The following is a 10,790-nucleotide window of genomic DNA, read 5'->3' as shown; positions in this document are numbered from 1 at the left end:
GGGCAGGGGGCGGGGCCCGGCGGGCCCCTGCGGCCTCGCTCACCCCCTTGTCGATGGTGTGCGTCTGGCACAGCGTGCCCTCGGCGGCTGGAATGCTGTTGGTGATGCACCGGTTGCTCTTGCTCAGACACCACAGCTCGCTGCAGACCTCCTGCGGGCCAAGGCGCCCGCTCAGGCTCGCCCCCCGCCCTCCTCCCCCTGGCAGCCCGCCCGCCAGGCGGCGACGCGGCGACCCGCTCCCGGCCGCCTAGCAGTGGGGCCCCGGCGCCCCTTTGCTGGGTCTCAAGGAGCCTTCTTGAATCCTCTCGTGCGGCATGGCCTGAGGCCTCCTCTGCCTTGCGAGCCGCACTTATCCAACGTCCGTGTGTGCCACAAACTCCCTTACGCGTTACTACCCCTGTTTCACTGAGAAAAAACCAAGGCCCAGACAGGTAGAGTCACTTGCTAGGGACCGCACAGCTTCTAAGGGGCAGCCTGGGTTTAACCCAGACCTTTGAGGGACCAGTCTGTGACCGATTCACTCTGGTGCCTCCTGAGTTTCCAGAAGGAAACTTGGGACCGGCTGAGGAATGATGATGATTCTGCATTCCTTTTCGGGATGGGTGAAGCAGCCCTTGGGTAAACAGCAATTCTGAAAACTCAGGCCCGGGAGATGGCCCAGGTCAAAGGCCTCATCTCGGAGTTTTTCCAGCCGGTGATCCTCCTTGCGGCCCCCACCCACACTGGGGAAACTCCCAAAGCTTTTAATCTGTGGGCTGCTGGAGGACAGGGGCAAGGGGAAAGGCCAGGCTGGATCTGGGTGGGGCATTCCTTTACTTCCCCCCCCTGAAAAATCTGCCCACCTTTGCGTCTGAATCCTGCTTGGGCTGGGCAAGTCCCAGGAAGTCACTCTGACCCTTTTGGTTAATATCCCTGGACAAACCCCAGTGGGTTCGAGCGTGCCAAGTCTCTGACCCTCTAGCCTACATCCTGCCCCACCTCCCGGGGTCTTCCCTCCCCAACACCCAAGAAGTGGAAATCCTTTGGTATCCTTTTTAACATTTATGTGGAATTTCCTCTCTGAACCTAATGCTTTCGAGTTTTGGAGATTTGGCATTGGACCAATCAAGAGCTACGGGAGCGGCCCTTGTCCGGGTCAGCCTCTGAGACACCCGCACACGTATGAGAAGTTCAGAAGGTTTTTCTCAAATCTGCTCCCTCAAACGGCCTCCAGAGTCCCTGCCTTCTGCCCCCCCAGGGCACACATCTCAGCTAAAATCTCAGTCTGGTTTTCTGGCTTCACTTGGCTTGTGTCCTTCTGGCCGTTTGTAAAAAAAGATCACATGCCCCGGGCCCCCCTTGGGACCCCTCTTAAAGAGAGCGAGCTATTCCAGTCCTGTTTTTCCTCCTGTCCACAAGGAGGCGCTGTGGTGCACATGCAGGAGCTGGGCGGGTGGGCACTCTGGGAGACTTCAGCTCCGCCCCTGACTTGCAGCACATGCCCCTCTTTGGGCTTCAGTTTCCTCATCTACAGCACAGGCCTTGCCTACCTAAGAGGCATGTGACAGGGCAGATATGAGAGGGATTGCATAAACTCCCTGATGTTGTGTAACAAGGACCACAGCTATCTCTGGACTAGGCTCGAGGCCCAGCTCTGTACACATGTTAGCCAAGTGACATGTAGTCAATACTTTCCCCCTTTGCCAGGGGCGCCGGGAAGATGATCCTTGGAAAAATAAAAGGAAGAATCAATTCAGCATACAGCCAGCACCCGATCAAGCTCCGTTTTCTGGCACTTCCTCCCCTCCCCTCCCTCCGTGTGACATTTAGAGTCACAGAGAGACCTGGACTCGAATCCTGGCTCTGACATGCTCCGGAACTGTGACTTTGGGCAAGGCACCCTCCCTATGCCTCAGTCCCTTCAATCTGTCTTGTGGGAATAACAGGATCGCCAACAGTTTAAATGAGATGATACACATCACATGCTTCGCACATAGCGAGTGCTCAGGGAGTGTCAGGCACTGTCCATCATTGTTGGGACACCTGGGGTACAGCAGATGGCCTAGGATAGCTTCCAGATTCTTTAGAAATTCATTAAGGGTGCTGTCGTCAACAGCCAAGTTGGGGGTGGGGGTGGGGCAAGAGTGGATTAGCTAGAAAATCTTCCAGGGCCTATCGCCTCCTCTCATACTGGAATGAAGTGAGGACACTTTACCCGCTGCCTGTTCATGTGTTGGGTGAACACGGCCTTAGCTTGGACGTGGCCATCCAAACTCTGACCTTTGGAGTCTAGGGGAAGCTAGCAGGCCTTCAGTTTCTTGGGGGCACCTGGGGGGGATCCCCAGCTTGCTGGTCTACCACAGGGCGGGGCTTTGGGAGGTCAATCTAAACCTCACAACGAGTGATGGGGTCAGTCAGGCGGCTCAGAGCTCATCCAGCCACGGGTCATGTGAACCAGTTGGTGGGGGGTGTGGGGAGTGAAGACAGGGTGTGGTTGGAAGGCTCTGTCTGGTTCTCTGCCATGTGGGGAAGACGGTCCATCCCCCAGGGAACGGTTCCCACCCAGTCTGGATGTTTGGTTGAAACCTGCCCAGTTAGGGGGCTTGGGACCTTAGCTCTGCTAAAGCCACAGGAGGCCTGATAGGAAGGACAGAAGGTAATGACCGAGCTCTCCCTGGCCCAGCCCCCACCCCCAAATCTGGTCCCATTCTCCACCTCTGAGTGCTTGGGACCTTCGTACACCTGTGCACCTCTTTTCCCCCAGCCCCCACGGGGGCTCACCCCCCTCCCGGCTCTCCCACCCCCTGCGGCCCCTCCCCTCCCAGGAAGGAAAGCAGGAAGGCTCTCTCTACCCCGTATTTACACTGACGCGATTTGACTCCATGTTGGAAGCGACACTGCTCATCCGCGTCGTAGGCCTGGCCGGGCGCTACCGTCGGGTACACGAAGTCCTGTCTGGGGGGCCGGTTGTTCAGACACAGCCCCAGGCCTGAGCTGTGGTGAGAAGAAAGCAGCTGTCACCTTAGGGGGCTGCAGGCCAAAAGCTGGGGGAGCCCAGCGGGGCGTAGGTGCTGGGAGAGGGGCCCTCGGAGGCAGCTCTGGCATCCGGACCCTTCCCCTGAGTGTGGGCAGGCGGGGCGCGGGGCAGGCACGGCGTCCTCACTCCAGGAAGCTGGTGATGTAGTCGCGGCTGCAGGACGACCACACGAAAGGGTTGGTCTTCATGGTGATGTGGGCGGCCATGAGCTTCGCCGGGTCCTGGCCCCGCGCCCCGCAGCTGTTCCCCACGCCGTCGTGGTTCATGCCAAACCTGGGGGAGCAGTGTGGGCTCTGCGGGCGCCCTGGGAACGCGCCCGGCCTCCCGGCCTCCCGCTGCTGTGTCCCCCCCTCCCCCGCCCCCTCCGGCCTCACGTGTGTCCAATCTCGTGGGCGATGGTGAAGGCGGTGGCCAGGCCGATGTCCTCGTTGATACTGCAGCTCCGCTCCCGCTCGCACATCCCGCCCACGGGCGCCAGGCCTGCGACACGGGTACGTGGCACATGGCTGGGCTCAGGCTGGTGCTGGCTGGTCCGTGCACCCTGCCGGGTCCCCCCACCCCCACCAGGGCCGGGGTCCCCTGTCCGCTGGCTTCACAGGCGCCTGCAAACCCACAGGGTGTAAGTACCTAGTGTCCCGCAGGGCTTGTTCTTATAGATGCAGATGTCGTAGCTGCAGAGGAAGGATGAGCTGGTGGTGAGGGGCTGGGCCACAGCCCTGAGCCCTGCTGCTGCCAACGTGAGCAGGGGGGAGGNGCGGCTCACTTCCACCTGCCGCTCACCCCTCACCCCGTGCTCTGCCCCCAGCTGACCTTGGGGAGGCCGGGGGTGCATGAGTGACTGACTGACTGCCCGCAGGAATGAGACAGTGAGTGAACGGGTGCGTCTGTGCCCAACTGGCCCCACTGGCCCTGACCTTCTCTCTGCTCTCAGGCTCCCAGCAGCCCCTTCCGCCCCCTCACGCCCCACTGGAGTAGCCGGAGCGTTCCAGCCTCTCCCATCTCCCAGCAGAAGCAGTCCCTGCTTGGAGCCAGGCGGCCCCGGGGACCGCTGGTGCCTCGGCCCGGCCTGGAGCCTCCCCGGCCCTCACCGCGTGATGAGCACTGCTGTGTCATGGTTGGCCACACCGTTCTCCGGGATGGCGTTGCCATGGCCGCTGCGGCTCACGATGGATTTCTGCCACTTACAGAAGCTGTCCAGGGACTTCCCAGCGTGGTGGGTGATCTCCAGGGTGGGCTGCGGGCACACAGAGGGGAGCACGTGGGTGCCAGCCGCACTGGGAGGGCAGGTGGCGCTGGTGTGCAGGGCTGCGGTGGGGGGGGGCGCCCACGCACCTGGTCCTCTGTGAGCAGGATGAGGCGTGTCACCAGGATGTTAACGATGTTTCCCAGACTCGAGTCCTGGAAAAGTTTGGCAACCTGGCCTCCAAGAAACAAGAGAGACCGAGTCTTAAGAGAGGCTCAGAGCAGAAAACAGAAGACACAACAGTGACAATAGCTGTCCTTCGTCACCGCGCACTGGGAGTCAGGCTAAGCGTGCCGGGTACCTCTTCACACCGGCCGGTGCTGCGATCATTCCCGTTTCACAGAGGGGCAAACTGACATGCAGGGAGGCCAGGACACACAGTAGGTGCCCCGGGTGGGATTCAGTTCTGGGTAAGCCTGCCTCCAAAGCACGGTCGCTTGCCAGTAGTTTCTTTCTGACTTGCCCCCATTTGGCTCATCCTTGCCCGCCCTCAGGCAGCCCTGCACACTCGGCCGCATCCCACCACCGTCTAAAGGGACCGATCTGAGGAGCACCACAAGCAGGTTGGAAGGGGTAGGGGGCATGAAGCTGTGGAGACAGTGGCCAGGGAGGGGAGGGGGTGCTCCGGGGGAATGGGCATAGACGATGGAGGCCGCATGGTGCAGTGATCTTGGAGCCTGGGGCATCCCTGTCCCATGTAGAAACCCCCAAAAACCCTGGCAGGTTTTAGACAACTTTAAAAGCCCAATGGAGGGAAGCGGGGCCAGGGCAATACGCAGGGGCGTCACACACGAGGTCATGTCAACACACTGGGCCCTCTGTCCATCTGCTGAACCTTTTCTCCTCCCTTTTTGCTTCAGGGAAACAGCAGTGCCATGTGGCAGGCTCCAGCCAAGTGCCAAATGCTCCCTCCGGCTGCTCTCCCTGCCCCCGACCCCCTCCCCCACCTCTTAACCTCTGTGGTAGATGCCGTGATAATAGTATTGTACAAAGGTGGAAACAGAGGCTCAGGGAGACCCAGGGGCTGGACTGAGATCTGGTGTGGGCAGCGGGTATATCTGAGTGTGGGTCAGCGAGGGCACCTATGTGAAGTTACAGGCAGGTGCCCACAGGACAGTTCTGCGTGCATACAGGTGCGGGCCATGTGTGTGCAGCTGACCTTGACAGGTACGACCTTGACAGGGACATGCAATCGGTGTCCTTGTTTTATTTTACTTTGAGAGAGAGGACGAAGTGAGCAAGGGGCAGAGAGAGAAGAGAGGAAGAGAGAGAGAAGCGGGGCTCACCCGGGGCTCGTGTTTCCCCCAAAGCACAGGACTCGAACCCAGCGTGGGACTTGAACTCACAAACTATGAGATTATGACCTGAGCCGAAGTCAGATGCTTAGCCAACTGAGCCACCCGGGCGCCCTGTGTCCTTATTTTATACAGCAGACACTTACACGGCACCTGCTGCGAGCTGAGCGCTGTTCTAAATGCTTTATCGATTCACTGCAACCACCTTACCCTTGTGAAGCGGGGACTATTACCAGCCCCATTTTACAGATGGGTAAACCAAGGCACAGGGGTGAAGTAACTTGTCCAAGGGCACACAGCCTGCCGAGTCCATGCTCCCAGCCGCAGAGCGCGGCCGTTTCTTCCCAGTCCTTCCTCACGTGGGCCTCCTTTCCCCCTGTGTCCCCTCCATTCTGGTTCCCGGGCCTCAGGTCAGGGCTAGTGGCTGGGATGGTGAGACCCCGTTTCCTGACCTCTGGAGGCAGGCTCCAGGTGCCCGGGCTCCACCCCCAGGGAGGGGGAGGCACTTACAATGTTCATGATGGCCAGCACGTACTGCTCCACATCGCGGCGCCCGTGGTAGGCCACCATCATCTTGTCCGCCACCACCAGCGTCTCCACGTAGCGCTCTCGGCTGACCGAGCGCTTCAGGCCCGGCTGGCCGCGCTCCGTCTCATTCCCCAGCGGCCTGGCAGGTGGCGGCTTCAGGGTACGCAGCCACCACGGCCGCCCCTTCCACGGCTTCTCGTCTGGATGGACGACTTCTTGTCATTCTGCTGCCTGCCCTGACTGTCCACCTACCTGTCTGATGGCGCATCTGCCCAATGGGCCGTCAGACCCCTCATCCTTTGGTTCCTGGGTGTTCTGGCACAAGGTCTAGTCCCACCGTGGGTCCGTGACCCAGATGTCCGGTTCTACCAAGAAGTGTCTGCCCCACCGCCAAACTGGAGAACAGCCCACCTGCCCGGTGGTCTTCCTGCCCAACCGAACCCGCCCGCCTGTCTCTCGGACCGTCAGGCGGTGACACCACCCACTTTTCTGTGTGTATGACCCACTGTGTCAGTGTCCTACTTGCAGACTGTCAGACTGTGTACCTCATTTAACGTCCCAGGGCTCTCTGCCTTTGTCCCCACGGCAACCTGGCTTTCTAGCTGTCAACTGCCCTGGTAGATTTCTATCTCATGCAGCTTTCTTACTTTCCTGTTCCCTGACCGTCTGATCTAGAACCGTCCTCCTGAAAGTCTGGCCGTACACTGGACCTTCCGAATGGTGTTTCTGCCGCGAAGTGGCTCAAGTATCTGCAACTACCCAGTCGCTTGACCATCTGATCACACAGGAATCCTGGGGATGGAGGGTTTTACACCTGAGCACCTGTCTGGCTGTCCAGCTGCCTGTGTTGCTCACTGCTGGGCCATCGGACTAGGGCAGTGGTGGAGAGGCTGTTTCTCTGCCCTACTGTCCCGCTGCCTGGCTGGCTGCCAGTCCTCCCCACACAGAGCTACCTGCTGACCTTCTGCAGGGAGAGATGCTCCTGCCTACCTCTGCCTTAAGGCAAAGAAGTCCAGTCCCTCTGCTCATCCCCAGAAAGACAGGTATACCTCTCACTCCACAGGCTGTGTCCAGGTGGGGGTGACGCAGAGAGGAGCGCTTGTACACCACATGGGGGCCACTCTCCTCTGGGCCATGGGCTCCTTTGGGCCCAACTTGCAGGGGCTCGATCAAGTATTCTTCTTCCTCCGCCACAATGAGGCCATGCTAGGGGTTGGGTAGTGTGCAGAGTGCTTGGATCAGATCTTGCTCCCAGGACCCCTGGGACCCTTTCTCTGTCTTTATGATTTCATTCCTCTATCTTACGGGGGTTCTGTTGCTATTCCTTTTCCAACTTCTTGAGGTGGATGTTCAGTTTATTAATTTTCAGCCCTATCCCTAAGGCTATACATTTTCCTCTAAGTTTGGCTTTGGCTGCATCCTAAAAAAAGTAACTAATCCTTCTGATGAGCTCAAAGTGCTTTCAAAATATCCACCATGATTCCTCTCTGACCTCTATGTAGGAGTGTTTTTCCGAACTCCCAAACGTGTGGGCATTTCTCCCTGCTTCCCAGGACCCTCCGCTCACCAGGCCCCCGCAGGTGCTGATGGCCACACGGGAGCTGCCAGCCTGGCCCTGCAAGTGGCCGGCGTAGAGGCAGTGGGGCCGGGCAGCCCTCTGCCAGGCCAGGCCCTCCCGTGTCCAGTACTCCACGGAGACGTGCCCTGCTAGGAGGCGGGGGCTGCGGGTCAGGTTCAGCAGGAAGTGGGTGCTGGGTGCAGCCACCTTGTAGAAGAGGCGGGACTCTGCAGCTGGCCCTGTGCCCCGACGCTGCCTCCGGTGGGGCGGGGGCGAGAAGGCCAGCAGTGCCCCATTATGGTCCACTCGAGTGGGGAAGGCGATCTCGTAGCTCTCCAGACTGGACAGGAACTCATCTGTGGGTGAGGGTCAGAGGCTCGGGGTGAGCCCTGGGAAGGACCCGTGTCTTGGCTGCTTGGCTACAGGGCCCTCCCTGCAACGAATGCCATCCCGGCCCTGCCGACCCTTCCTCAGCTCCTTCTTCCCTCCCCACTTCCGCCCCTGGGCTGCCCCTACCTTGAGAGCGGAAGGCATGTAGGACTTCGAACGTGAGGCCCAGCCCCAGGGTGAGGACCCAGCGGAGGATCTGGCCGGCGGGAGCCATAGGGGCCACGTGTCCACATGTCTCTCTCCAGCCCCGGCTGCCAGCAGCCCCCACAGCACCACCTCCCCTGTTCACAGCCTGGGCAGCATCACCGGGCTCCTGGGAGGGAGGAGGTGGGTCAGGTGGTGGGTGGGTGCTTGGTCCTGCTGCCCAGTGTATCCAGTGCCTAGGCCCCTCACTCCCGGCCCCAGTGACGTCCAAGACATCTCCTCATTCAGAAGTCCCCCTGTCCCCACCCTCCCCTTCCTCCCTGTACTATTAGGATACACAGGGATTTCAACTTTGTGAGCAAAGAAAACAAGACAGTGTTTGTGAGCAAGAAAACAAGAGCACCTATGAGGTGCCAGCTACCGGCCTGAGCGTTTTCACACCATTTCGTTTCACTTCCACAATAATCCTGAGGATTCCTTCCCTAGGTAAGGACTGTGCATGATACGGACACTGTCCTTGCCCACCGTGGGGCTCGGTCTCCTGGGAGTGACTGAATGAGAGGAGTTCAGGTTGCGACAAGTTCTCTAGAAGTAATAATGGGGAAGCTCAGATGCAGGGGTGTGGGGGATGAGCGGAAACTCATTCAGTGAAGAGACAGGAGAAGGTGCCCCGGATGGAGGACCAGCAGGCGCAAAGGCCCTGGGGCCAGGAAGAGCTGGGTGTGGATCCAGGACCACAAAGGCCGGTGCGGCTGGGCAGAGTGGCTGAGGGGGAGGGTGCAGAGCAGTAGGGAGGCTGGCATGCGACTTGGCTGTGTCGGTCAGTGGGCATTTTCAGCCCAGATTAAAGCGGAGGCCAGTGCTTGGCTCTCCCTCCTCACCCCGTCTGACCTAGGCCTTACTATTAGGTCCCCTGCCATGGGTAGCACTATCTACCCTGTCACTGGGCCCGGAACCGCTGCAGGTGGCCTCTGTCCCTGTGACCTCTCTTCTAACCCTGTACTTCCGCCCTGACCCCTGGTTCTGCTCCGTCGCCTTTCAGATTCTTCTTTCTAGAAGCTCTAGGCCTGGCTGGCAGGTCTCAGTTTCTCTGGCATCAGCCCCAGGCCAGCCTGCTGCACACAGACACTGCTTTGGGCCACTACCCTGTGCCAAACCCTCCTCCCCACTCCCGTCTCCACCCTCCTCCTCCTCCTCCTCTCTGCAGTTTCCCCCTTAATCACACACTGTCTTGTTTTCTTTGCGGCCTGGCCAAGTCTGAGAGTCGATCCCCAAACAGGGCAGGTCAGCACAGGAGGGAGGGAGCCAGATTTTCAACAAGATGCAGACTTGGAAGTTGACATTACCCGCTTCTGCTTGGACCCCTCCAGGAATGGGGAGCTCACTCCAAGACACTCTCTGTACCCTCCTGCTGCCTTGAGCTGGGCGGGGGATCACCCCTCGTTTGTTTGTACCTTTTGGGGGCTCCAGCCGGTGGCCTGGTGTCGGACACCTGTGGGTGAGCCCCTCTGGGCCTCAGTGTGTCTTCTCTGGTGCCTGGACAGGGAGGGGGCAGTGAGGAGGGGCTGGGCTGGGTCAGAAGTTCAGGGGTGGCTGAGAATACTCTGCCCTTCTCCCTAACTCTGGTGAACCTCCTCTTGGAGGATCTGATCATCCTTCAGTTCCCGGTCCCCCAACAAAGGCCCCCACCCCCCGTCCCCATCTCTTGCTTCCTGTCCCCTAGCCCATCCTGGAGACCCAGACCAGCTCTGATTAAACCCCTTCCTGGTTGAGTTGTCCTGACCTCCCCCTCCTGCCTTACCCCCCCATCATGCCAAGGGGGCAGCATTCTGATCGCAAGTGACGCTGGACCCCCTTCCCCCAATCCTGTCCCTCTGTCTTTCCTGCACTGCCAGGCCTGGTGCAGAATCTTCCGCCCTGGCTCTGTGGCTCTGGTCTTGGCTGCAGCGTCTTTGAGCCTCTCCTGCTGCCCACCCCTGAAGTCCTCACCACTGTCCCCTGGGCTGCCCCTCCTCCCAAAGACCTCACAGCCTCCCTCCCGCTTCTGGCTCTGGTGGGGCATGGGGGACCCAGCGCAGGCGGGTGAGGATGGGGGATGCAGAGGGGAGGGGTCTGGACGGAAGGTTGGCAGGTGTCCTCTGCCAGGGCAGGGAAGAGCATCTGGGGCAGTGGCCCAGCCCGCAGGGCGGTGTGGGGAGGTGTGACATGCCCGGGCCACTGGGGCTGCCAGGAACAGGTCAGTGGGTCTGGGGGAGAAAGTGATGCCCGTGCCCCGGAGGTTAGGGCATTCCAGGGCCGGCGACGGACTGTGATGTGTGCACAACTGTGTGTGTGTGAGACCGTGTGAGGGGACTGCGTGTACGTATGGGGCTGTGCGTGGGGTGTGTGCCCATGTGACCCCGTGTGTGGCCATGTGTGTGCCCGTGCGGCTGTGTGTGTGTGTGCGCGCGCGCGCACACGCACACGGGCGCGTGCCCAGGCCTGGCCATTCCTCCCGGCCCCTCCTTCCAGAAGGCGGGAGGGAGGCGGCCGGCGCGGGGCCGGTGCCAGCGCTGGAGGAGGAAATGCCGCGCGGAAGCGGCCCGGAAACAGCGGAGGCTCCATCCCATCCCAGTG

General features: G+C 60.3%; 1 protein-coding gene across 2 annotated transcripts in view; it reads right to left on the bottom strand.

The window, feature by feature from the left end:
* Nucleotides 1–9,697, bottom strand: part of ADAMTS10 (ADAM metallopeptidase with thrombospondin type 1 motif 10) — a 16,161-nt gene extending 6,464 nt beyond the window's left edge. For both annotated transcript variants that reach the window (XM_077745668.1, XM_077745669.1), the window contains exons 1-12: nt 9,629–9,697; nt 8,157–8,343; nt 7,650–7,996; nt 7,132–7,288; nt 6,065–6,282; nt 4,349–4,432; nt 4,105–4,250; nt 3,644–3,687; nt 3,391–3,496; nt 3,143–3,289; nt 2,832–2,973; nt 44–151 (exon numbers count right to left, since the gene is read on the bottom strand). In XM_077745668.1, coding sequence (XP_077601794.1) covers nt 44–151; nt 2,832–2,973; nt 3,143–3,289; nt 3,391–3,496; nt 3,644–3,687; nt 4,105–4,250; nt 4,349–4,432; nt 6,065–6,282; nt 7,132–7,288; nt 7,650–7,996; nt 8,157–8,244 — 1,587 coding nt within the window. In that variant the 5' untranslated portion in view covers nt 8,245–8,343; nt 9,629–9,697. The remainder of the gene's footprint in view (nt 1–43; nt 152–2,831; nt 2,974–3,142; nt 3,290–3,390; nt 3,497–3,643; nt 3,688–4,104; nt 4,251–4,348; nt 4,433–6,064; nt 6,283–7,131; nt 7,289–7,649; nt 7,997–8,156; nt 8,344–9,628) is intronic.
* Nucleotides 9,698–10,790: the final 1,093 nt, after the last annotated feature.

Source organism: Crocuta crocuta, unplaced genomic scaffold (genome assembly GCF_008692635.1).
Source record: "Crocuta crocuta isolate KB4526 unplaced genomic scaffold, BGI_CrCroc_1.0 scaffold650, whole genome shotgun sequence".
Classification (NCBI taxonomy): Eukaryota; Metazoa; Chordata; class Mammalia; order Carnivora; family Hyaenidae; genus Crocuta; species Crocuta crocuta.
Note: the sequence above shows the minus strand (reverse complement) of the source record. Positions and strands in the feature narration are given on the sequence as shown.